The sequence below is a fragment of the Fusarium coffeatum genome (genome assembly GCF_003316985.1).
Source record: "Fusarium coffeatum strain FIESC_28 chromosome Unknown BRIP53273_contig_96, whole genome shotgun sequence".
NCBI lineage: Eukaryota > Fungi > Ascomycota > Sordariomycetes > Hypocreales > Nectriaceae > Fusarium > Fusarium coffeatum.
In genome coordinates this window covers 33837-59917 of record NW_022157891.1, presented here as the reverse complement: position 1 = coordinate 59917, position 26081 = coordinate 33837, and the positions used below count along the sequence as shown (strand labels likewise).

At 47.2% G+C, this 26081-nt stretch overlaps 10 protein-coding genes across 10 annotated transcripts; 5 read left to right on the top strand and 5 right to left on the bottom strand.

The window, feature by feature from the left end:
• Positions 1-1147: 1147 nt before the first annotated feature.
• Positions 1148-2177, top strand: FIESC28_04576 (uncharacterized protein; the record flags this gene model as incomplete). Its single annotated transcript, XM_031158723.1, has 2 exons — positions 1148-1275; positions 1328-2177. The coding sequence occupies 2 exons, from the start codon at positions 1148-1150 to the stop codon at positions 2175-2177; spliced, it is 978 nt and encodes a 325-aa protein (XP_031017232.1).
• Positions 2178-2609: 432 nt separating this feature from the next.
• Positions 2610-3333, bottom strand: FIESC28_04575 (uncharacterized protein; the record flags this gene model as incomplete). Its single annotated transcript, XM_031158722.1, has 2 exons — positions 2610-3190; positions 3246-3333. The coding sequence occupies 2 exons, from the start codon at positions 3331-3333 to the stop codon at positions 2610-2612; spliced, it is 669 nt and encodes a 222-aa protein (XP_031017231.1).
• A 1820-nt stretch (positions 3334-5153) lies between these two features.
• FIESC28_04574 (uncharacterized protein) lies at positions 5154-8622 on the bottom strand (the record flags this gene model as incomplete). Its single annotated transcript, XM_031158721.1, has 2 exons — positions 5154-8325; positions 8378-8622. The coding sequence occupies 2 exons, from the start codon at positions 8620-8622 to the stop codon at positions 5154-5156; spliced, it is 3417 nt and encodes a 1138-aa protein (XP_031017230.1).
• Positions 8623-9080: 458 nt separating this feature from the next.
• FIESC28_04573 (uncharacterized protein) lies at positions 9081-10770 on the top strand (the record flags this gene model as incomplete). The annotated part of the gene is made up of 2 exons (XM_031158720.1): positions 9081-9220; positions 9270-10770. 2 exons carry the CDS (start codon positions 9081-9083, stop codon positions 10768-10770), a joined length of 1641 nt encoding a protein of 546 aa, XP_031017229.1.
• A 546-nt stretch (positions 10771-11316) lies between these two features.
• Positions 11317-12690, top strand: FIESC28_04572 (uncharacterized protein; the record flags this gene model as incomplete). The annotated part of the gene is made up of 4 exons (XM_031158719.1): positions 11317-11367; positions 11514-11599; positions 11654-12301; positions 12348-12690. The coding sequence occupies 4 exons, from the start codon at positions 11317-11319 to the stop codon at positions 12688-12690; spliced, it is 1128 nt and encodes a 375-aa protein (XP_031017228.1).
• A 100-nt stretch (positions 12691-12790) lies between these two features.
• Positions 12791-14321, bottom strand: FIESC28_04571 (uncharacterized protein; the record flags this gene model as incomplete). Its single annotated transcript, XM_031158718.1, has 4 exons — positions 12791-13676; positions 13738-13790; positions 13844-13923; positions 14288-14321. The coding sequence occupies 4 exons, from the start codon at positions 14319-14321 to the stop codon at positions 12791-12793; spliced, it is 1053 nt and encodes a 350-aa protein (XP_031017227.1).
• Positions 14322-15441: 1120 nt separating this feature from the next.
• Positions 15442-16632, top strand: FIESC28_04570 (uncharacterized protein; the record flags this gene model as incomplete). The annotated part of the gene is made up of 1 exon (XM_031158717.1): positions 15442-16632. The coding sequence occupies one exon, from the start codon at positions 15442-15444 to the stop codon at positions 16630-16632; it is 1191 nt and encodes a 396-aa protein (XP_031017226.1).
• Positions 16633-17224: 592 nt separating this feature from the next.
• On the bottom strand, positions 17225-18733 carry FIESC28_04569 (uncharacterized protein; the record flags this gene model as incomplete). Its single annotated transcript, XM_031158716.1, has 2 exons — positions 17225-18600; positions 18667-18733. The coding sequence occupies 2 exons, from the start codon at positions 18731-18733 to the stop codon at positions 17225-17227; spliced, it is 1443 nt and encodes a 480-aa protein (XP_031017225.1).
• Positions 18734-19473: 740 nt separating this feature from the next.
• Positions 19474-21153, top strand: FIESC28_04568 (uncharacterized protein; the record flags this gene model as incomplete). Its single annotated transcript, XM_031158715.1, has 2 exons — positions 19474-20104; positions 20159-21153. 2 exons carry the CDS (start codon positions 19474-19476, stop codon positions 21151-21153), a joined length of 1626 nt encoding a protein of 541 aa, XP_031017224.1.
• Positions 21154-21308: 155 nt separating this feature from the next.
• FIESC28_04567 (uncharacterized protein) lies at positions 21309-25185 on the bottom strand (the record flags this gene model as incomplete). The annotated part of the gene is made up of 10 exons (XM_031158714.1): positions 21309-21462; positions 21511-21619; positions 21676-21843; positions 21906-21974; positions 22028-22883; positions 22933-23394; positions 23446-24170; positions 24219-24389; positions 24436-24739; positions 24790-25185. The coding sequence occupies 10 exons, from the start codon at positions 25183-25185 to the stop codon at positions 21309-21311; spliced, it is 3414 nt and encodes a 1137-aa protein (XP_031017223.1).
• Positions 25186-26081: the final 896 nt, after the last annotated feature.

Sequence of the window (26081 nt, the reverse complement as noted above, 5' to 3'; positions counted from 1 at the left end):
TAGCCAGACCCTCCATGGAGAAAAATTCTTATCAGTCCAGCATGTGACATCAGACTTTCTAGTTTTCACCCAATCAGATGAGGATTTGGCTTATCAGATCGATCGTGCACGGCTTGAAGCTACGAGGCCCCGGGATTCAGTTACATTCAGTTCGTACTTGGGGCATTTTTAAAAGGGACGAGGGGTTTTAGATGGTTCTTCAAGTGGTCCCTGAGTAGGAGCAGCTCCGTCTGAACTCTTAATTGCCCTATGAGATGTTGGAGAGCCCTGTAACATGGGACGGAATCTTGGCCTTTTGCGGCAGTTTCAAGACTAGCGTCATGCACCTTGATCTAACTGATTGATAAGATTATCCACTCCGGTGAAGGAACTCTCACAGAAAGACACAAGAATAGGAGGAAGTAATTCATGTGTGGATACACAAATCTGTTTATCAATCTGAATTTTCTCAACTGCGGAGGTGAGGGATTTTATGTCTGGAAAAGCGGTTTCAGTCTGTTCTTGTCCTCGAGACTTGTACTTGTGTAGAGGCAGATAGATGTACCATACCTCCTGTATGTCTCTTATACCGGAGACAAGGAAGAGCATGCTATGATATTGGTCGGAATCTCCTGCCAAGAACTTGTGTAAGTTCGGAGAATAAGATCTTGGGACCATGATAAATAACGTTCCACATTGGCTTAACCGATATACTCACTACCTAGGTATTTAGATGTGCAAGGGCCAGACTTGACTTTATATATGAGAACAATCTTTTCCTCTTTCGGATATTCCAGTTCAATCATTCAAGACCTGTACATAAATGATTGAGATTACCTGTCAGTAAGCCCCATATGTGTTTCGAGTCTGATATTGTCTCTATCACTGGAGAATGTCTCAAATGGCGGGGCTGCGGGGGAAATCGCGGTGAACGCGACGAGACGCGTCTAGTTTAATTGATTGCATAATGCCCAGCAACCATCCATCGAGGGTGTAAGAAATAATTACCCTGTTAGCCAGCAGAGACTCGAACAGAGTGACCAAACTATTTCGTCTTTCTCAAGACAGTCAACTTTTCTGATACCTGGATGCACCTACCCACCTACCAAACACTCGACATCCCAAACCACTACCTTCTACTCAGCAACTAATCGCCATCACCGCCAAAATGACCATCTCACAGAACACCGCAGAGGCCAACCCCTCTAACGGCTCAAAGTCTATCAACCATGAGGAGAACCAATATCTTGACCTCGTTCGAGAAATTCTCGAGACCGGCGAGCGTCGACCTGATCGGTGAGTCACCATTGATGCGCCTACTTTGACCAATATCTAACAACACTTGCAGTACTGGTACAGGAACATACTCGATCTTCGCCCCTCGACCTCTAAAATTCTCCCTCAACAACAACGGAACACCCATCCTACCCCTCCTCACCACAAAGCGTGTCTTCACCCGCGCCGTCATCGCCGAGCTCCTCTGGTTCATCGAGGGCAACACCTCCTCCAAAAGCCTAAGCGACGCCGGCATCAAGATCTGGGATGGCAATGGCTCCCGCGAGTTCCTCGATAACCTTGGTCTTCAGCACCGTGAGGTTGGCGACCTAGGTCCTGTATATGGCTTTCAATGGCGACACTTTGGTGCCGAGTATGTCGATGCCAAGACAGATTACACTGGCCAGGGAGTAGACCAGCTTGCTGAGATCATTCACAAGCTGCGAACTAACCCCTATGACCGCCGTCTGGTTCTTTCTGCTTGGAACCCCGCCGATATGAAGAAGATGGTCCTGCCACCCTGCCACATGTTCGCCCAGTTCTATGTATCTTATCCTCGAAGTAGGGATGAGAACTCAGAAGAGAAGCCCAAGGGCCACCTTCACTGTCAGCTCTACCAGCGATCTTGCGATATGGGTCTTGGTGTCCCTTTCAACATCGCCAGTTACGCCTTGCTGACACATATGATGGCACATGTCTGCGAGCTGGTTCCTGGAAGCCTTACTCACGTTATGGGTGATGCTCACGTGTACCTTGATCATGTTGACGCCCTCAAGGTTCAACTAGAGCGCGAGCCCCGAGACTTCCCCGAGCTGGAAATCGCCCGCGAACAGGGTGGAAGCATTGATGGATGGAAGGCAGAGGACTTTACGGTCAAGGGATATGACCCCCATAAGACAATTGCGATGAAGATGTCTGTATGAGTTAAGTTATGCTCAAGTCAGGTTATTTGAAAGTCAAAGATATTTAATGACATGGAATAGATAGCGTTGGTATATAGCTTTATTAATCAAGAGACACTTATTGGACTCGTATATGCATGTGCTTTTCCCCTCGATATTTCGTTTTGCCATAATGACAACTCCAGCTGTTAATATACTCTGAATGGGTCGTCACAGGCGGTAATGCGCTACTGGTGATTGCTAACATGTCGAATCACGGTATGATGTTGAACACAGAAAATAGACACCAGATGATACAGCAACAACTATGTGCCTTTCCCAAATCTCGGGGCACCGATTAACATCTACAAGCTATACAGTAACTTATACATATCGAGTAAGAACACTCGTTAAAGTGCTGACCCGAATCCAGACTATCCAACCAGGTTTTGCATCGCAAAGATGGAAAAGCATTTACTGCTTCTTCTTGTTAGAGGCCTTGGAAGGGGAGCCCTCCTTCTTCTCAGCGGCTTCCTTGGCCTCCATAGCGGCATAGTCATCAGCCTCCTTCTTCTCAGCATACCACTCACCAGCCTGGAGAACGAGGATGCCGACAAGGACAAGAGCAAGAATGGTGTTGCTAGCGGAAAGAACCTTCAAGCTGTCCTCGCGACCAAGAATCATCTCGCCGCTTTCACCCTCGTGGGTCTTGCCGTCGAAGCCATCGTTGGTCCAAATATCTGCGCTGACGCTTCGGAGAGCCTTGACAATGTTGGCAACGTAGACACCGAAGCCGATGAGGTAGAGGATCAGAGAAGCGCCGTCAAAGAGGAAGTTGGCCTCGCTCGGGCGGAAGAGCTTGATGAAGAAGCCGATGAAACCGATGGAGATGACAATGTGGAGAATGCGGCTGATAAGTGCGGGGGACTGGTGCACGAACTTCAGATGCGTCTCGAGATGGTCGAAAAAGTTGTCGGGAACGGGGGCCTTGGTCCAGAGGAGAGGGAAGTCGTAGGGGAACGACGCGAAGAGGATACCCAGGAAGAAGCAGACAGCTACGACGTGTGTCAGTATTTGGAAGAAGCGATTGGTCGCAACAGGGTAACTTACGGGCAATGATCATGAAAGTAGCGAAAGAGCCAGATCCATGGTAGTTCTTTGACCTGGTGTTCTTGGAGTAATCAATGAAGCCGCTCATTGTGAATGATGCTTATGGAGGGGTTTTGGAAGCGCGAAAGATCTGGCGCAAGTGCGGAGTATGCCAGAGAGTAGAAGTATATAATGCGCAGGAGGTCAGACAAGCGAAGAAATGACTGTCGCAATGCGCTCAATATTACGCTCAACAATTGATGTTGCGGAGAATGTGCGGAGGAGAGAAGAGAAGAGAGAAGAGGAGGTTGTTCTCCATGTAGTGGGACGAAAACTAAGGGTACCTAGCTTCAGTTTAGACCAAGCCCAGCCCCAGGAGCTTCTTGGTAAAAGACTGATAGGTACCTTCCAAATTGGTGGTAGACTGGGGGTTTCGTGGAGTACCTACCTGTCCTTATCTCTCTGTCAGGTGGGTTCTAAGCTTCCAGCTCTAAGCAAATATGGGGTTTATGACTGGTTGCCATGCTTCTTGTACTCCACAAGCTGGGGTCTAGATGTCAGTCACTTCAGTTCTAGAAGCTGAGTAACTTGATGTTGATGATAAACTAGAGTATTACTTAAATTAAAGAGATATGGCTGAATCTAATCATTGTTAGTTACTAAGAAAGATGTCCGGTTTATGGAGCTCCTATGGCTGAAAATGTCCTTGGAATAAGAGCGGGCCTGATAGTCTAGCAGGTTGGTTTATAGGAAGAGCTTTATCAAAGACGAAATGATGCGTTTTTTTTAATACTTTATGTTTTACATATTGGACCTTATCTAGTGGAAATATTGAGGATCAAACGGGACATCGGCGGTCCTTGATACTGTGTGCTGACCATAACTCATGTCTCTTTACTACCGCACACACTGCAGTAACATCAGCATCACAAGAAAAGTCAGCAACAAAATTTGAGTATAAGAGAACTTTGGACAATCAATCAAGGCATAAACAAACTTCCTAAAGCAGAAGAGTTGTCGTCGCTGAGTCCGTCTTTTGCCTCCTCTGTGCATTCCAGTGATATAAAAGTAATGCGCCTCCGCCGATGCAAAGCCTTCAGTGTCAAACTACATTGGTAGTAGAAATGAAATTTCTAGTAGATAACATCAATAAAACCGTCTTTCTCTTTTGACTACACCGTGGCCTCGTATCTGAAGTGCTTGTTCGTCTGGCTACACGGCCTTGATGACCCGTTCCACCAGAAAGTTACGGAATAGAACATCATAACTCGAAATGATGCGAGCATTCTATATCACCACACTATTGTTATCCATCGTTTCCTATGTCTCATCTCAGGACTCATCCAGCAAGTCGGAACCAAGTATCTATCGCGGATCAAACGAGTATAAATACCACGGCTGCTACAATGAGACAACACAAGTCCAAGACTCCGCCGAAGAGCGCGCCCTTGCTGATGGCTCTCACCTCGTTAAAGCCAGCAAGATGACAGTCCCTATGTGTCTCGACTTTTGTACTTCGAACGGTACACAATATAAATATGCCGGGCTAGAGTGGTCAAGGTATGTTACAAATCGTAGACTTAGGATGGCTTTGACTGACAGTTATTGCTAGGGAATGTTGGTGTTCTCCCTACTTGTCCAGTCTTTCAGCGAAGCTTGACGACGATGACTGCGAAAACCCGTGTGAGGGCAACTCATCTCAGGTGTGTGGAGGACCACTCAGATTGAGTGTCTACCAACTCTCTAATGGAGGGGATGCACAAAATAAAGGGACCACACTCCAGATATCGGGGGTGGTGTTCGTCTCTGCCATACTTGGAGTATCTCTGTTATCACTTTGATTTGCGGGCGACCTATCCTCTGGTGAAAAGAATAGAAGTCATGTTAGATGGGTATATAGTCATAATCTAGTCGTAACCAACAAGTTGTTCAGAACTTCAATGGTGCCATGCCTCGCTGCTTCACAGCATCTTGCACAATCACCTTGATGCCCGCAACCGATTGCCTCCAAACCTCTTGTCCTCGCCCCTTTCTGCCATCCTGTTCAACTAAAACATCCAACCACTTGACCAACTTTGTCGCTTTCTCCAAATCTCGTTCTTCTTTGATCACTCGTTCAAGAAACTTTTCCAATACTTCTATATCCCCACGGTGGGGGCCATTCTTCCTTGTTTCTGTATGCCAGGCATCCAGCATGTCTTTGATTTCCCGAGTTGATGTTACCCCGGAACTTGCAAACGAGATCTCACGTGGAGCTGCGGCGAACTGAATTCTAAGTTGACCGCCTGGCAGTGCTGCGTCTGAGTCGGTAGAAACTTGTTTTCGCAAAGGGGCCTCTAGTAATTTCTGCTGAGCTCTCTTGCGTCTGTTGTGGTCTTCAACGATCTCCTTACGCACATCCTCAGGCAGTTCCGAAAGAAATTCCTCATCAAGTTCCTCGACGGCAGCCTCTTCCTGAAAGGCGTCACCAACCTGATTCAGTGATCGGAAATTGGTCTGCAATAGACCGGCTTGGGCATCTCTCTGCTTCTGAGCTTTACCAAACAAGCCTCGCGGTCTTCCTCGTTTCGAAGGTGTAGGAGGTTTCCTTGCTTGAATTGTACGATCCTTGCGTGGAGATTGATGAGGTGTAGGTGGTTTGGGATTTCGCCCGTATGTAGCCATAATCTCGGCCTTCATATCATCAGGTAGCGCGTTGAAAACCTCCGGATCAACTTGAGTTGGGCATACATCCAACGGCGCGGGGGTCTCTGATCTGGATTTGAGCACTGGGGATTCGGCCTCCTGTGGCATCCTAGACTTTTGAGCCATGAGCTTACTTCGAATGCTGCTAGGTAGCTCTGCTAGGATGGCGGGATCTACGTCTTTGGGAATGAGGAACTGAGTTCCCGATATATTAAGAGGCGTCTTGGCTTTTGCATCATCTTGGCTAGCCTTTGTCAACGCCATTGCGGGATGCATTTTCTGCTTTCGTGGAGTCAGAGGATCATCAGCGATTGGATCCTTATGAACCTCGCGACTAGGTGTTATCCTCTGTTTCTCTGAACTCTTGATCTCATCGATCGGTTCTGCCAAAGCAGTTTTCTTTGCTGGCGAAGGTTTTGTGAAAGCGTTGAATGCTAACCTCTTCTGACTACCATCTGGAGCCGCCAGATTTGTCTTCATGGGTTCAAGTTTAGTCATTTGCACTCCTAGCCCGCGGAGGTCACCAGGGCTGAACTTGAAAGACCGCAGAATATTGACTGCCTCTTTACCAATGACTTGTTGATCGTTGGTGGCCACCCCGAAAGTGGTACTCTTGTTGAATGTGTCGCATTTGCCATGGCCGAGGGACTTCGGTGGATCAAGAGGCGCATCCATCGACCTCCTCATAATCTTCATGGTGAACTGCTTTCCCTTGACATTCTCGTTCAAGAGTCGTTTCTCTAATTCCTTGCAAAGGTTGTATATGAACTCCTCTGCCTCCAATTGATTGATGAAGCGAATACCCCAATTGACTTCTGCAGATACAGACTTTCGCGGTGGCTGCTCGCCAACTTCTGTGCGGTCAATACCGCGGGCATATTCTCGAAGCTTCTCACCGGTCTTTGGTCCAAGGATTGAAATAAGACGTTCTTTCGACACTTCTCGCAAGTCCTTGACAAGAACAACGCCGATATCTTCGAGCTTGCCACCGATACTACGGGCAACTCCAGGAAGCTGGTCGACTTTAAGTTCTCCGATCATATCCAAGACATCGTCTGGTTTCAACTGGTATTGTCCGACAGGTTTAGCTTTTCGCAATGCGACCTTGGCTTGCAGGATATTCGCGCCGATCCCAACAGAAACATGGCAGTCTGTGAGAGATTTGATCTTCTCGCGAAGATCTCTTGCAATCTTGTCTGCCATGTCACGTTCCCGGGCAATGTTTCCTGGTTCGAAGCCCGTACGTTGGGACCCAGTGGATGTCATGGCAATAGATGTTATGTCAATGAGGGCCTCGTCTATGCTGACGCTTTGCACTAAGCCACCAATGTCTAGAATGGACTCATAGAACAGGCGACTCGCTTCTTCATATGCAGGAAAGTCGTAAGGAAGCACCTTGAGATCTGGGCACAACTCAAGCGCAGATTTCATCCACATACCGTTCTTCACTCCAAATTCTCGAGCAGGGTAATTGCAACTTGCAATTTCTGAACCTGACCCTGTGCTGTGCGCAACGACTGCCGGTTTGGTGATATACTCGGGGTTCTTCTTTAAGGAAACAGCACAAAAGAAACTGTCAAAGTCGACATGCATGACATACCGCCTCGAGTTAGGGCGTTTTTTGAGATTCGAATGTGCCTGCCCCTTTTCTGCAGCTAGTCGTTGCATTCTAGATTTCAATTCAGCTTTCCACGTAGAGAGGTGGTGCAGTCGACTCTCGGAGTAGAACTGCTTCAGAAAATCCGGATTCGCGGTCGAGGACTTCCTAATCCGTGGGTCGGACAATAACTGCGCATTGTGCTCCTCAGATGTCATCGGTTTTTGAGGTTCCTGTGCTTTGTCCTGTACAGTAGGCACGGAGACTGCCTCTGTCTGTGATTCAATAATATTGCCCTTATTTATATTTGGACGAGTTGAAACTGCGTTGGATTGATCCTCAGTACGAGGTTTGAAGCGTGCCTCAGGCTTCTTGAAAAAGGGACTTTCAACACCTTCCATTTGCGTGATATCCGAGGCTGGATTGGTGCGAACGGGAGTCTGAGCTTTCTCAAGAACTTGACTTAAAGATTGGCTTGGCAGAGCAGGCGCCTTGAACTGACTGGTATAAAAACTGTTGTCTGTCATTTCACGATAGCCTTGCTTAGTTCGAGGCGTCGTTGGCGATAAGCCGCTACTCCCATCAAACTTGAGAACCTTTTGTCGCGGTCCTTCGTCCAAGACTCGATAGTTAGACCATGGAAGTAGCTGTCCTGCTTGGATCGAATCCATGATCCAGGCAGGTTTGACGATTCGGTACCGGTTGAAATCGACAGACTTTTTGGGAGGCAAAGTTGAAGCAATGATGTGAGTAGCCATTGTTTTTGAATCCAGGTACTGGAGGAAACCACCGCCATGTTGTACTATCTCGCGGTGTAGTCTGTCATTGTGTAAGTTGAGAACCAGACCGAAATGTTCCCAGCGAGACTTACATGTGCAATGGCGGTTGAGTATATCCTGTGACATGTGCGACAATTCCCTTGAATATTTGAGGCTTGTCCGATTTTGCGCGCGTCTCTGCGTCCAGATTCTGGAGCTTGATCTTCTTGCGCCGAAAATAGTCGTTGAAACCACCGAACTCGCTGCCATCGTACTCATCTCCGCCTTCATTCTCAAAAGTATGCGTCTCGATGCGCTTTCTCACTTGAGAAGAGTTTTTGTCAAGAACGCTTCCCATCTTGGATTTTCCTTTTTGATGACAGCGGTATTGTGTCCGTTAAGGTTTGTAATAGTGGTGGCAAGGATAATGCGCCAGGAGAACTCTTTCGCATCGCTATCCTTGCATTACATGATTAATAGAAAATGTTATTAGATATTTTGTGCGCCAAGAACAGTAGATTTCAATCAGGATTAGTTCAGTCGTTTGCTGTGCGATGGTTGTGAAGTTTTCGTGATATGCGACAAACCGAGGCGTGGGCGAGTGATGTCAAAAGCGCGTAAAGTGGAGCACGAAATCGCGTTGCGACACGATAACTCGTGACTTCGGAGCACAGCCACAGCCACAAGCCACACATCAAGACCCATGTACCTTATTGTTGAAGTTCTGAATTCAACTTTCGAGATCGCAATTTATCACAACATCAACACTGTCTTTCGCTGATCAAGTGCGCCGCGACTCGGGCGACAGACTTCGGGATGAACAACGAACAATTCCGTAAACTCATAGGTTCGAACTCGCAAAAGAGTTCCAATAGCAAAGATGGCGCATCCTCATCAACCCCAGCTGTTAGAAATGCGCTGGGCTCAAGACAACGATCAAGTATCCCAATGACCCCGTAAGTCAATTCTTCGCTACATTTACATCAGATACTAACAATACAAAAGACGCGCTGTATCTGGTGCTCAAGCAGACTTTGCGCGACAACTTGCCGAGCGAAACGGTGCAGCTCGACCGCAAAGGAAATTCAAGTCTTACGATCCGAAGGGTGTCAAACTCGCTTCAGGTTATACCGATCGATCGAAAGAACGTGACGAAGAGACGGAAGACGAAAGGGTACAGAAACTGAAAGACCTCGAAAAGCAGTTGAAGGATGAGGAGATCGACCAAGAGACGTTTGAGAAGCTACGATTCGAGATTGCCGGTGGAGATTTAAGCAGCACCCATCTGGTCAAGGGTCTTGACTTTAAACTTTTGAAGAGAATTCGAGAGGGAGAAGATATCTACGGCGAGAAGAAAGAGGATCCTAAGGAAGAGCCCGAGCCCGAACCGGAACCGGAACTCGAGCACGAAGGCGAGGGCGAGATCGACATCGACGATGAATTTGAGAAGATGGAAAACAAAGAGGTCCAGGCGATAGAGAAAGAGAAAACGGAGACGAAGAAGAAGGGCCAACTTTCTACAGTATCTCTAGCACCAGGCAAAAAGCGAACACGCGATCAAATATTGGCAGAGTTAAAGGCGGCAAGAGAAGCAGCCAAGGCACAACAAAACACCCTTGGAGATCGGTTCAAGAAAGTTGGAATTAAGCAAAAGGCCGGTTCACGAATAGAGCGGGACAGCAAAGGACGAGAGGTTTTGATCATTGTGGATGAAGATGGACACGAGAAGAGGAAGGTTCGCAAAGTCCAACCTGGTGCCGAGGAAGAGGAGACTGACCGTTCCGGTCTCTTGATGCCAGATAAGGATGCAAAGCCTTTAGGCATGGAGGTCCCGGAGCAGTACAGGAAGCAAGAAGAGGAACCTGAAGAGGACATGGACATGGATATCTTTGATGGCGTGGGTGACGATTACGACCCCTTGGCTGGCATGGACGGTTCAGACTCAGATTCTGACGTGGACGACGATTCCAAGAAGGTGAAACAACAGAAAACCGACGAATCAACCGCAGATACATCAATGCCACCACCACCGAAACCACAAGCACCCCGGAATTACTTCCAAGGAGCCAAGACAGGTCTCGTATCGGAGGAACAGATCAAAGCGCCGTCGATGTCTGATCCTGCAATCATGGCAGCATTCAAGCGCGCAGCAGCTCTCAACCCAATCAAGAAAGACAAGGGAGATAGTGACGATGATGACGATGATGATGGTCAAGATGAGGAAGCACAGAAGAAGGCTATGGAAGAACGAAAGAAGAGGCTTCTTCAGATGGCAGACCGAGATGACCAAGATTTGGATATGGGCTTTGGTACAAGTCGGTTTGCTGATGAGGAAGACTTTGATGAGAGCAAAGTCAAGCTTTCGAAGTGGGGAGGCAACAATGACGACGACGAGGGAGAATCAAAAGGTGGACCAAAACGAAAGAGAGGACCAAAGAAGAGAAAGGGCGATGCTAATAATGCTGCCGATGTGTTGCGGGTTATGGAAGCACGCAAGAAGACATGAGATATATGACCTCGGCTACCAGATAGTCAGGACTGCTATCATGAAATATAGGTATTCGGCGAAAGCCGAGCCTCATAGATACCCCAGGCATAATTAATTCACCGCATAACTCATATGATACTACAATCTTTTACGAAATAAATTCTAGCCGCCTGCTTGAAGAGGAAGTTGTTTCCTCTTAGTTTGGTTGCTAGTCAAGTTTATTAGGTCAGATCAAACAAAATGCTTGGAACGTGCACCCCAGACTCCAGTAAATTCATGCTAGAAACAAGCAGCAAAATGAGGGGAAGATAATGGAACCCCACCATAAGTTAACTAAGAGCTTCCAGGGTCTCTATTAAAGGGTTTCCTGTAGGCTGATGAAACGTCACAACTTTAACAACTCACCTGCAGTATCGATACAGTCAGTACCTACATTTGCGGCTGACAACTGAAACCTAACCTAATTTCCTAAACAGACTCTATTACGAAACCCTTCTTTTGCATAGACTTTTTTTTGGTTTCGTTTTCTCTCAACGTCTTGAACCTAAGTACCCATTATCTACAATGTCCGACGCTCAGGTTCCTGTTTGGTTGGACTGTGATCCTGGTCATGATGTACGTATAGACAAACGCAGAGTTCTCCTTCTGGTCTCATATTAAATGGGCTTAGTTGTGATACAAGACTCATTCATCAGATATGTCTTCAGCAATTGCTTTGTACTATTTGATGGCTATGCCTAGTAATACTAACAGTCTTAAAGGACGCTTTCGCAATTCTTCTTGCCGCTTATCACCCCCAGATCAGACTGCTCGGCATCTCAACAGTTTTTGGAAACGCCCCTCTTGAGTATGTTTACTTTACTACCATGTCATAAGAGAATATGATCTGATTCATACACAGGAACACCACACACAATGCGGCCTCCGTTCTGACCGCCATTGGAATGCATGATATTCCTCTGTACATCGGTCTAGGAAAAGCCCTCGAGCGTCCTGCCCTCCATGCCCCAACAGACATCCATGGCGTGTCTGGACTAGACGGCACTGATCTTCTTCCTGAGCCAGTTGTCACTCCCTCTACCATGCCAGCCGTTGAGGCAATGGCTGAGGCTTTGCGAGCCCAACAACCCGGCACAGCATGGATTGTCGCGACTGGTGCGCTGACCAACGTTGGAGCTCTATTCCGCGCATACCCAGAGCTTATCAGCCACATCAAGGGTGTCAGTCTCATGGGCGGCTCCATCGGCGACGGCTTCTCAGACGCGCCGCTGGGGGAGGTTGATGGTCGACCTAGAATCGGAAACTACACACCTTGGGCTGAGTTCAACATTCTTGTCGACCCCGAGGCTGCTGCGACGGTCTTCCATAACAAGGAGATCGCTGCCAAGACCACAATTGTGCCGCTTGACCTTAGCCATCAGGTGCTGGCTACACCCGAAGTGAGAGACATGCTTTTGTATGGACCTGATGCTGAAAAGACGGGCCCTGGAAAGACCCGACTCCGAACCATGCTTGTCGAGCTCCTTTACTTCTTTGCCCAGACATATGCGTAAGTCATAATACCACAAACCAGTACTTCCAACTGACAATTCTAGCGATGCTTTTGGTATCACTGCTGGCCCCCCTCTGCATGACCCTATAGCTGTTGCCGCCGTTCTCATTGGCACAGAAAGCGAAATCCCCTTCTTTGAGTGGGATGCTAAGCACAGCCAGCCTCCTCAGCACGACGAGCGCTTCGACGTTACCGTCATCACTGAGGGTACCTTTGAGGAAGCCAAGGCTGGTAAGCAAACAGGTCGCACAATCGCCAAGTTACTCCCTCCTGGTGAGCAGGGCGTTAGAATTCCGCGTGGAGTCGACACTGCCAAGTTCTGGCAGGTTATTGAAGAGTGTATTGAGAGAGCAGACGCAAAGAATGCTGCACTTGCTCTTGCATAAACTTTGATAAATCAACAATTGTAGATAAAACCACGCAAGTAGCAGTAGATAATATGGCGAATCATTCTGTCATGATAAATCTATTAAATATTGTTACAGTCTATAACTCATTGGGGATGGTTTCCTTACTGCCTGAGTCCCAATCAAGCATCACCTTCAAGCTCTGTTCGTAGGTCCAGAGAGTGACAGCGCTCGCCGGCGCTGATTTTAAAAGACTAATAGTTAAGCCCTTGTATAAGCCACGGAAGCTTTCTGTACGCAGGATTGTTTTCAGGGCACCTCGAGCTGTGGAATATTCGGGAATATTTTCGTAGACGTATTGTTTGCGTGCTGGTCCCTGAACTTGAATGCGTTTTCGGACAAGGTCAAGAGGGAACACTGCTGTCTTGGAGATGACACTGGCGCACATGCCAGCTGTAGCATCTCCACTACCCCATGGCATGTGTAGTCCCTCCATCGACGTTCTGAGAGACTCGTATGTCACGAAGAAGATACCCATGAAAGGCATAATCTGACCGAGACCGGGTCCAATGCCTCTGAAGAATCCTCGCCATCCTTCGTCACGCTTGATATCCCAAATTGCGCCACGAAGCGATTGGTATACTCGATGTCGCCCCTGAGCGGCGAATCGTGTTCTTAATAAGTCGAGAGGGTATGTGACAGTTGTGGCTGCTGCACCGGAGGCCGCACCAGCAATAAAACTTTCCGCAGCATCAGGTAACCTCGAAGGAAATGCGGTTCGGAGAAAGACAGTCGTCGATCGGTAGGCCGTGAACTGAACAGCGCCATAGCAAACATATAGGAGTTCTGCAGGGACATTGCCCTTCCACAAGCCCGTTACGCCTTCATGTTTGAGTATGTGTTTTAGGGTCTCGAAAGCTCCTCGATAGGCTGGAGCGTTGCGCAAAGCTGCTACCGGATCGGAAAGAGAATGTGGTTGAAGTTGAAGGCGGATTTTGACGACATCGAGAGGAGCGACGACAAATCTAGAAATCACAAAATTTTAATTTCGGCGCCCCTTTTTACAGAGCTGAAGATGGGAAGTACCTTGAAACCAGTCCCGCGATTCCACCGGCAGCAATTACTTGTATCTTGGAGCCCTAATTGCGATCGTAAGCCGGGAGTCGTGTAAGTTAGAGAGCTGGAATCCTACCTCATCCTTGAGGTGCCCTTCTTTGTGTGACATGCATCCAGCTTCAGCCCTGGCGGACTGCGAAATAACACGAGTTTCCACTAGGTCGAATCAATTGCGCCTGGCGATAATAGCGCGGATACGGTCAGTATCGAAATTGTTGAATGCTGGTGCATAGGTGAATGAGTTGAGTTGATGGTAGAAGTTGCTGATAAAAAGTTACTGATAAGCAGATTGCGACACAACGGAGATCGATGTGCGGAGGCGATAGTGTGAATATAGCGTTGTATTTTTGATGGATAATATAATAAATCAGATAAATATTGGAAGCTCTAGATAAAGGTTATGTAAATTTCTGGAGGTTTCCTGATAGAGGATTCTGGTGAGTTCGTCATAATTAGGTATCGCATCACGGGGAAAGAGATCCGTGGCCACATTGGCTAGAAATTTCCTTGTCGCACTCACGATGGATTCTATGAGTTCCATTGTGTGACAGCATAATTTCTGATGTTAGCAGCTGTTAGCCTAAGATAAGCGGGTGGACGCGGTTGTTGGCGGATGAGATAGAAGCCTTCCCTCTGTGTCCTTTATGAAGGTTAATCGAGGTTTAGGGTCCTTTGCTTTGTGTCAGGAAGAAAAGAGAAAGATCCCGATATTTCTTAAGAGGTAAAAATAATATCTGATGTTCGATAACCTCGGGGTCTCTTGGACCGAAGAGGAACTCATGAACCGAACCGATAAGAATAAAAAAGGCGATCGACTTGGAGAATCTCAAGGGTCTCGACCAGGTCTATCCTGTTATAGTTAGATCAAGCCACTTAAACCAACCAAAACCGTAGAATTGTCACCTGCACTTTTTGTAATGAATGGATGCAAGTGATCACTGAAATAGTGCAGATCAAGTGATGCTTGGAGCAGTCATGAATAAGATACCCTCACAAAGCATTGTTAGGTCAATCAAATACGAAAAAGAACTCCATTTCCTCGTAACCTCTATTCTATCAAGAGCTTATCCTCGATACTACGTAACGTGGGGTCCTTCTTCCCCACAATCGCTACCACCAAAGCACAACCGCCGAGAGAGCCTCCCGAGCCTCTAAAGAGTCTCCATTGCTCCGGCCGGGACCCTTCTTCTCCTCATGTTATCTTCCGTTACCGTTATTGGTCCGACTCCCACAATCCAGTAGAGCTTGGAGATTTCCGGGGGAAAGTGCGCATGGACAAGGCACGTCACTTGCCTCTTGAGCGTCTTGTGCCGCATCGCCGATAGGTACCTGCCTTTAATATTTGGCTATTCATTCTTCATTGCCGAGCAAACAACCCGCAAACACATGTTCTTTACCCGTCGCATATATTTTCAACACCCCCTCATACTTAACATTCTTGTTTTTATCTTGTAACTTTTCACATTTCCTTGTTAATACTTAATCTTACTCTATATCTATAACTTGTACTGTCCACTGACCTACAACTACTGGGTCCACGAGCTTACCTGTTTGCACGTGAAATCCACTCTCGTGATCCTCGAATTTTCTATTCAGTTCGTTATAACTGATGCTGAACAAGTCGCAATCGCAACATAAATAAACACTTCGACCAGCCTTCGAGCATTCTTCACCATGGCCACTCCACAAATCCCCCCGCCGGACGCGGCACAACTTCTGGCACCGTTCCTACCTGCTCTCCCACCGTCCACCATCTCTAAAGAGCCTGCCATTGGCATCCTGCCACTCCTCTCTCCTATACTACGTCAGCGAGTCAAGCTTTTGTCTACGTCCAGCTCTGAGCCATGGATCCAGCTGCTCTGCTACGACAAAGCCAAAATACCAGAACTAGTACAGATTGCCCAGGGTGGTAGCCTCGAGCCGCATCCTGTGTCTGGCGAGGTCGAGGTTGACTGGGATTATGATGCCGAGACACGATTTCGACGAGTTGACGAAGAGACTCTACAAGCCCTCGTTGCACTTTCCACACTTGGATTGGCGTTCCAGCTGATATACTGTGTTGGAGATGTTGAAGGTGGTGGCGATGGCTGGAGAGTAGGCGAGGTTACCGTCACAGACAAGCCGTCGCCTTTCTTGCAGTTTGGAGGCGCCTCTAATATCGCAGAGGCTGAGCGACAGTTCGTTGAGACCCAGGCCAAGAAGGTTACCAATATCGCCAAGGATACCAATGGCCATAGCCAGAGTTTACAGGTTCCAGATAATGGCCACGATGACGAGGACGATGACGATGATTACTGGGCACGATATGATGCAACACCAGCCCGTACCCCCGCACAAAAGTCGCCCGCTCCTGTTTCCAAGACCACTTCACAAGTCGGCGATGTACGAGCAGCTTCAGCAGAGGATGCATACTTTGCCCAGTACGACAGTGTACAGCCTGCTATGGACAATCATGATCCTGATGAAGAGGAGGTCGCAGCGCAGCTTTCCCCGCCGCTCGGCATGGGAAGGGCACACGAGTCTGCTGAAGCTACAGAGCTCAACGAGACCCAGGGTGCATGGACGCTGGCAGAACTTGATCCCAAGGAATCAACACAGAACGGAAACAATGCTGATTCTGCGCTACTACACCCTCGTCCAGCTTCTAGTGCAAGCTCCAATGGCTCAGAGACGGTTGCCAAGCTCGAGGCTTCCGCTGGCAAACAGACACAGAACGAGTTTGGTGTGAAGCAACACGTTTCGCGCAGCATCCGAAGTTTGTTCTTGCTTTCAAGAGCGTCAGGTATTGACCGCCACGAGTTTGAGAATCTTGTCAAGGCTGAGCTTGATGTTCTTGGTATGATTGAGGATCAAGAACAAGTTTGATGTTGATTACGTCGCGCTTCTGGTGCATAATTGGCGTCTATCTCGACTCATGATGAAATTTGGAACCCTTTTTGGACAGGATGAGTACATTTTGGTAGTCTTGGCATGCATGTAAGGCGTTTATCATTGAGCATCTGGTTGGCAGTAGGTTAGGCGGCGATCTGTTTTGAGCCTTGTCGAGGAACTTGAATGAAATATGGCCATGAGTACTGGCTTCAGGTGTAACTATCTAGTATATTATGGAAGAATGAACCTATATCATATTTAAGTGCTTGAATGAAGGGGTCTGCTGAGTTTCTACATTGGCAACGCAAGCCTGTGACCCCCGTGGCATCCTTGCTTTAAAACATGTTTAAGACATTACGGATTTGAGAGATTTGTTGTGCCAAGAGAACAAATGGAAGCCACAAAATTTCTTCCGTTAACTATATATTTCCAAAATTACGTTCCAAGTACTACTGCTGCGGGCTGAATCAGCCGAAACGCCAAGTCGTGATATCTTGCTATAAAAAGCCAATATAGTACCACCATATCCTGTATCATCAGTTGTCTCATTCTATGTCCAAGTCTGTCTAGAACAGTTTCTCGCAAATTATGCAATAACGAGATTCTCCAGTGCTATGCGAGCCGTCTCGAGAACTCTAGTACAATTGCGTTCTGACGGAGCAACCGGTTTCGACGGATAGATGACTCCAGAGATATGGTCATGGTTATGTCCTGCGGCTGTCCGTGAGTCCAAGAGTGCATGCCTCTGTCTGCTTCGCTCCTCCAGCGTGTCCACCACATCCTTAAGACCTAGTTGTCGATACGACGCAGCTCCCGGGATTTCATGATCTTTCTCATTAAGTCCATAGACGTCCAGACGGAGAAGACCGCGGATGGTTAGTCTCCACAAGTCTGGTGGCATTGTTTTGTTGTTGTACGTTTGGTAAGCCGTGCAGCTGTCTGACGTTTCTCCAACGCAACCCCATAATCCACCAATATCTTTGAAGGCAAACCAGAACGTCCGGCCTTCTTTCTTTGCACGGACTGTTTCTTCATCTACCATTTCTAGGATTCGAGCATAGGCATTACATGCTGATGGAACCAGAGTACCGAGAAGCATGAGGTTCTGGAAGGCTTGGATGGGAGGTGGTTTGAGAGGCTCGTCCAGCATGCAGTCTAAGCAAATGGTGCACTTGATAACGTCGTGAGCAACCTTGGAAGCGTTTCGGGCGACTTTCATGGCGGGAATGACCTCGTTGGGTAAGTTTCCTAGGGATTCGAGAGCGAAGAATAGTGTTGATAGACAACTGCAAGATACTGTGGGAATAGACCGCATTGAGGGGTTTGGTGAACTGGCAGTGTCACCGGGGGAATTAACAGAAGCTCCATTGTCGCTAGAGTCTGGCGGTGTTGAACTGTCCGAAGCTTGATGTGATTCGGCGTTTGGCGGTTCGATCTGATCAGTCAGGTATCGATGGAGTGTGTGGCTTAGATCTTTTGAGACGGTGTCTTGGGAAATGTCTGTATCTCCAAAGTTGATGGTACCCAAAAGATCGACGCCGCTTAGATTCAGCGCTGGTAAAGCGGAGTTGTTTTCCATGAAGGACCCATCATGGTCAAAGATCTGAGGGTCGAATGGAAGAGCATCGTTGTAGTTGGGTAACAAGTCCCAGGTATTGATGTCTGTAGAAACAGGGTCATCTAAGAAGTTTAGAGTATCAAGAAAGTCTCCACCCGGCAATGTATCTTGAAGCTGAGGGTAAGATATATCGTCAGCGGGCTGGAGGAAGGGCAAAGACTGTTCTTGAGGTTGCGGCTGAGAAGCTGACACAGCAGCAGTGACATCTTCTTCCTCGGCGTCTATATGGCGTCTCTTTCGGGGCCGACCCATCTGCTTCTGGGGCGAGTAGTAGCATGTTATTCCCTCCTTTTTGCAACGGGCGCAGCCGTCGGGTTCTTTGGAGCAGGCGAGTTTGCGGGATCCTGGGAGAGAAAATGGCCGATAAGTCTCCGAGTCAGAGTCAGAGAGTGAGACATGAAGTTACTCACGGCATTCGTCACACGCTCTGTGCTTGGTGACTTTATCAGCAGCGGGTACTGCTACAGTAGACGCCATTTTTTCAAGTAGAGTCTTGGCTTTTTGATGAACTTTTCAAGGTGTTCATTTGATAGAGGTCCATATAGTAAGCAGTGGAGGCTATAGTGGATTGTGAGACAAGAGACAGAATGGAAGGAAGGATTCGATAATCCAGTCAGCAAGTCTTGGCCACTACAGATCAAAAAGTCTGACTAATTCCATTACAGCCTAATAAAGACAAGATACAATACAAATCTATTAACTGATCCCTAGGTAGCTTCATATGAGGCTGAGTTGTAGATCATGTCTCACATGGTTATCCACTTTCTCAGTAAATGGATCGACAGCTGGCATTACATTAATCAATCACATCCATGTGTCCTTGTTTCCAAGGCTCTTTTCAAGGTCTAATCAGAGGGTCTAGAGGGTCCCTCCACTGCTGTATTACCATTCATCGCCTTGATTATTTCAGCCCCAGATCCATGACCCTTTGACCGATGTTTTCGTGACTATTTCCTGTTTCTAGTCTGACGCTAAATCTTTCACATTTCAAGGGTCCTGTTTAACTTTTTATACTATATTTTTTGACTTCTTTGTCTAGAGTATAACTGCCTACCTAGACTTTTCTACAGCGGTAGTTTCACTGGCCATTCTATTCCCGTCTTATGCCGGCAGTTGCGATCTGCGTCCTGATAGAGTTGTAAACGTTGATACCACCCTATCCATCATCTTACATACAAAATCATCCTCAAGCGGTAACTGTCATTTCAGAATCAGCCATGGCTGCTACTTCAATACCCAATCTTGGCAATATCGCCCGCGCAGAATATCAAGCTCTATTCCATAAAGAAGTCGCACAAGGTCTTCGAGAACCTCTCGTTCTTCCATTTTGTCTTCTCGGCCCTTTTCTTCTACCAACCATCTATCTAGCAATCCCACATCGAAATAGGCCCTGGCTTTATCATGCACGTTGGCTCATTGTCGCTTTTGTCATTGTGTTCGATCTCTATATAGTTCGGCACATGTCGAGTTACAATGTTGCTACCGCTTATGCAGCCGGCCTGATGGGCATTTGGGGTATCTTGGCGAACCTGAATCTTTTAGTATGGACCAATCCACAGGCCGACTATGCGAGGATCATCAGAGTGCCCAAAGACAAAGAAACGACAACATCATCTAATGGAAATGTCAAGAATGATACTCTTGATACCAATGGCATTCACGAAAATGGACTGCGACAAAGGAAGTCTTATGCCAATGCTAATGCGCTTTCTGGAGATATCGGAACTCGCGCTAAGCATCAGGATCTCGGAGATACAGTTTGCGTTTGGCAGAGATTTCCTGAAAATGGGACTCTTGGTCAAAGGTTGAACTGGACGTTGGATTTGGCTACTAATTTTCGAGAAGTCGGTATGTAAAACAGTTCAGAACGACTTATACCTTGTTACTAACTCTTCTCAACAGGCTGGAACTGCTGTATAACTTCAGTTCCTAGACCTGAGATCCCAACCAACATTCGCGATGGAGACCCCGTATCCTTCAAGGACATGCCTGTCGTATCGAAAAGCGGCTACTATCGCAATCTTACCGAGAGAGAATTTGTATGGACTCGCCTCCGCAATGTCTTTCTCCTTACATTCGTCTTGGACTTTTGCTCTGTCATGATGGTAAAGGACCCCTACTGCACCTACGGACCTGATCGAGATCTTCCGCCGCCCTTGTTTCTCCAACAACTTTCTCCGTGGCTTCTCCAAGCATATCGCGAATTGCTATGTCTCATAGGCATATACGCGGCCATTGATGCTATTTTCAATCTGCATGATTTGTTCCAGTACTATGTATTCAGCTATGTGTATCCTATGCGCGGAGAGCTCTGGCAGTACACCAACATCTTCGGTCCAGTCTCGCAGATTCTCGATCGGGGAATTGCTGGTTGGTGGGGTGCTTTCTGGCATCAAACATTCAGACTCCAATTCATTTCCCCTGCAAAGTTCCTCGTTGATAAAGGGTATCTGCAAAAGGGCTCGTTGGCTACTCAAGTGGTCACCATGTATGTGTCCTTCATCCAGTCTGGCCTGCTTCACGGAGCAGGAAGCATATCCTCTATGCCTGAAACCAAACCCTGGAGAGCTCCAGTCTTCTTCTTCCTTCAACCACTTGGTATCATCATCCAGCTTCTTTTGCTACACTTGATGGACAAAGCTTTCCCCAACACCCCTCGGGGAGTTCGGCAAGTTTTCAACGCTGTATCAACTGCTGGCTGGTTGTATTATACTGCGTTTTTCTTCACAGATGATATCTCATCTAGTGGTATCTGGCTACTCGAGCCTGTGCCCATTTCTCCTCTGCGATGGTTAGGCTTTGGTCATCCAGATGATCATTGGTGGCGGTGGGAGAGGTACTTGTTCCCTATCTGGCATTCAGACAAGCATTGGTGGAAAAGTGGTTTTCAAATTTGAGATTATATAGAATTGGGTTCATCCAACCTTGTGGGATGGCGCAAGAATTATAGGGAAAGTAACGGTTTATAGGGTATAGATGTGTATTAGAGTAACCTGTCAGAATATAGAGCTTCAGACCACCCACTTACACGGACTGGCAACGGAGTCACTGTCTAAATCGCCATCTGTGTGCCTTTGGGCGTTTGTAACGATTCGTGCTTTTGTCCGGAAGCAAGTCTATCTGCCTCTTTACGAAGCCACTTCACCACAGGCTGATAGTTACTTTGCTTAGCTGCCAACACCTTCTCAAAAGCCAAACATGCAGTACTATTGAGGTCAGTAAAGCCCGGAAATAGTCATCAAAACTCTACTTACAGAGCAACTTGTGACTTTCGCACATCACAAGTATACTGAGGATATCTCATCATTCGAGATTTGCTGGTCAGCAATAGATAAGCTACATCAATCACTTTGGCAATGGTTCCTAAGAAAGATGAGTCAGAAGACGGGAGGTCACCTCGGGGAGTTGAGTTAACTAACGAAGTATCATTTCACTGCTAGGATGTTGGTTCTTTCCAAGGCAGCGAAGATATGCCCACATTTTACTAGCTGTCTCAACGAAAGCACCTTGTAGTGATGTGAGAACGGTTCGGGTTGAGTTATGAGCTGTGTCATAAAACATTAGATGAGACTGGATCTTGAAAGCGTCTATCGAGCAGAAGGAAACAATGGTCAGTATATCCTCAAGATCCATGTTGAAGGATTCTTACTTAGGACTTTTCGTTGGAAGTTCTGGCCTGGAGTACGGCCAAAGTCGACGGTGAGAGAGGCCGAAACATCTACTGAAGTTTTAGTAACAATACCAAACCGAATGCAGTGTTAAGCAACGTACCTAGGTTGGCATCTCTGTCCCTGTCCTTGGTAATATCCAACGTCTGGCAATTGATCGTCGTTCCACAGTAAGGAAACCCTTTCTCGTGGTTATACTTCCGAACGGGCTCACCATCATACAGCATGTCGAAGTTGACCATAGTCTTGGCGGGGTTAACTGCAACACCGTATTCGGGAAAGCCACCATGCATGGCATTCACGAACTCGATTGCCTTGCCCTGGTCCAAAGTGACCAAAAGGAAATCGTCGATAAGGCGCAATAGGAGACAGTCTGGTGAGTTGAGAAAGTCTAAATGCTTTGCTTCAAGATCGGCGTAGAAATAGTTACATAGAAACGAGGACAGAACTGAGCCTTGAGGAATGCCGACTTTCTGTCTATAGTATTTCTTTCCCACCTTGACAAGATTTTGTTCAACGTGCTGTTTCAGAAGGCGCATGAGATCTCCAACATTCTCAGTCCTGCGCAGAGCACTGTCCACAAAAACAGTGTTCTTTTTCTTCGGCGCCAAGTCATGCTCAAGGCGCGTTGCGAAATCTGGCTTCTCCCTCTCGCTTAAAGCTGTGGCATGCCATCTTCGAATAGCTTTGGAAGAAGATTTGTCATCGCATAACACAGCTCGTTCGCCTGGTTTGACCTCCACATGCTTCATGATGGTGTATCTTGGTTGACTGGGCACGGATTGCATGAGTTGGACGACTGCTTCTTGTGGAATGGTGTCGAAGGCGCCCTTCACATCAGCTTTGGCAAAGTATAACTTGCCGTGACCAGGACCTAATGACTCCTTGAAGGCCTTGAGGCGGGTATAAATATCACTGACGGAGAACATGGTAGAGCCTAGTTTTGAAGGATTGATTCTCTGAACTACTGATTAGCTTCAACTTCTCTGCGACCTCTGGTGATCGTACCTTTTCCAGTTTTAAGAGAGAATGGATGGGTCCTAGGACCGTGTTTATGCTTCGACCAAGATTCCTAGAAGGACCCCGAGTCATCGCTCTTCGTCGCAAATTCATGATGGGACGCAATTTTCCGCCTTTAGGCAATAATCGAACTTGACTGAAGCCCAGCTGTCGATTTTGCAATATCTGCTGCGCCTCGTCCAGCTTGACCTCCTCAAACATGTCGGTTCTAAGGTCTGCCATGGCAGGCTCTGCAATCTGTCTCCATACTTCATGACGAAAGTAAAAGACTTGATATCGATGGGTATTCGATTCAGTGACATAAAAGTTGTTGCGGATTAGGGGTATCAAGAGTGAGTCAAAAACAAAGTAAAGGAATTCGTGGAAGATTTCAAGACGTTTTTCGGTGTCTCTTCTGCTGGGTTTTTGATGACCAGCGTTGTGAGGCTTAAGCCATGGAATATCTGCGATCTGATATGTGGTTAGTTACTGGATGTTTCAAGCCCCCAGGCACTCAATTACCTTAAGTTTCTGCGTTATTTCATGTAACGACATGGCTTCAAAACGTCTCAGTTTGATGAAGTGATCAATGCTTCGCATTACAACTGATTTGTTGTGCTTTTTGACAGTATCATCTCCCCAGAAGCTATCAGGAATAATCTTGGACAAGACTGCTTGACAAAAAGCTGAAACCTGAGATGATGGCGTAGCTAGTTCGACCAAAGAATCGTGCTTCGGTAATGATTGCACCCGGGTGCTGGCTGCTCCAGCTTCTGGGTTCATCTGGGTCGAAGTACAATTGTAGTTCGATCGTGATGGGTGCTGTGAAGGCTTTGGTTTCCGAGAGGATGTTGGAATCTTCTTATTCCTTGGTCTTCGACTTCTTGAAGATCTATCAAATACGCAGGGGCAGTAATATTTCAACAGCTCAATGTATGAGCATCGACTATGAAGAACCTGTAAGCGTTTCACAAGTTCCTCGACGTCGCCGCGGAGCCGCTTGGGTATTTTCGGCATCTTTGGAACAGTGTCTCCTGGCTTGCAATCAAATACAGGGGCAATTTCTTCCTCTCTCAACGTATAGTCCTGGAATTTTTGCGACGTCTTGGTGGGGTCAACCTGAGAGGTGAAGACGTTGTGTAGTCCGAATTGACGAGGAAACATGTACATTATGAGCTTGATTATGCCTTCGCGTTCTTTGTCCAACTTCTCAGGGTCTGAAGATTTGCGATACCGGTTCAGCACATCTGGAACTATCAGTTTCTGGAAAAGTCACGTATCTTCGCCTGACTTACGAATGTGTTTGAAACCAGCTTGGACAAGTCCGTTTGCGGTGAGAGATGGTTTGGCGTAGAATATTCTGCTTCTCACCAGTGTTATATCTGCCGGTTTACGCACTTCACGAGCCGACCCTTTCCCCAGCGACACATTGCCGCCAGGGAGGTCAAGATCTGTAAGCGGTACGCCTAGAAAAGTCAGATTGATGTGTCACGGGAAGTGTGTAGATCCTACCTGTCAACTGGTGATAGTTATTGAAGCCAGCTTCAGCGGCTACATAAATCGAAGTATCAACAAGAAGGCCGATCATGATCTTCTCGCCGGATTTGCCAAGAAGCGCCAGTAACTGTGGCCAAGGGGCTTCCCTGAGTGCCTTTACATGGGAATTGGGATATAGACTAAACAGGCCAGGGATATTGGAAGTCCCTTGATCATCTGGTCCAGCAGACTTTCTGAAGCCATCGCACAGTATATGCTTGGGCCTTTTTCCAAGCTGTATATCTCTGGAGAATAGGAGCCAGACTACGAAATCCACAATCTGGACAAGCAAGTTAGTGATCGTCCACGTTAAGAATACACAATACTAACCTCACTCTGAGAGAACACAGATCCTGCGATTCCATCTGATATACTAACATAGGACTCATCCTCCCTCTGAGAGAACACAAGCCATTGCTCCCATCGTGTGTCGTTCATGGGAGTCTGCTGGTCGGCAAAGCAAACAAGCGATGTATCAAGCAGTCGCGACAGCGTCTTTTCTATCTCTCCAGCACCTTCGCTTTCACCAATAGATGCTACCTTTTTCCTTCGAAGACGAGAGCCGTTGGGCAGATTAAGCAGGACATATTCTCTTAGGGTAGTGACTTTGTTGTAACAACGCTCCAAGAGGTCGCGCCTCACGGGCGTGTCACTTAATGTTTTGTTGCATTTTTTGTTACTTGACGCGTCGGTGGCTTCATGCTTCCGTTTTCCTTGAGATGTCATTATTTCGGAACATTGGTGAGTCGCTCATTTCGCGTCTGATGTTATAGAAGATCGTCAGTTTAGGAAATATCACAAGCCACAATGTCTGTAGGATTCAAGATGTGGCGGAGGATCTGCTGTGGCTATGTTGCGCTTTCCTGGATATAGACTAGCGTGGGAATAGCGTAGAGCGATCCCAGGGGGGACACAAATAGTGGGTGTCCAAGCGTTCTATCCATCAAACTAAGAGACACCACAAAAAAAGAAAAGGCAACTCATCCTATTTGACAGCAAACGATTTCTTCATGCATCCGTGCCCAATTGCTGATGCCATACTTCGAGCAGCTTTCTTTTTATAATCTCCAGTTTATCAGGTCGACCAAAACTCTTTAAATTAATTGAAGGAAGATATGTACCTTGAATAACTGAAAACCTCCGTCACCTTTCTCACCGTGGACCCCTGGTACAGAAAGTGGGTTATCTTTACCCGCTTGCGCAGGTACAAGGCAAGGGAAGCACAGAAACCTGATGGACATGATGCACCTGACACAATAGGTGGGCAGTGGGAAAGGTGACTTGATGGTGATGCAGACGTGATAGTGTATGTACGTAGGTATTACTCGTTAAAGCACTGTACAGCATCCAACGTGGTACTACGATGCAGGAACGGGAGGCACGGAGAAAACATGTGCAATCTTCCTCGAGTAAAAGTGATAGACGAGAGACAAATCGCTGTCTTGTCTTGTCTTGTCTGTCCGGATGATGTGATCGGCTAAGATGTGACAGCATTGGCAAGGGACCCCAGATCTTCAGCTATATCCTAGGATCATATAGCGAAAAAGCAACGAAAAGGATCAGATGCAGATGCAAATGCAAATGCAGACATTTCTTTGATCAAACCTGGTATTGGAAATAAA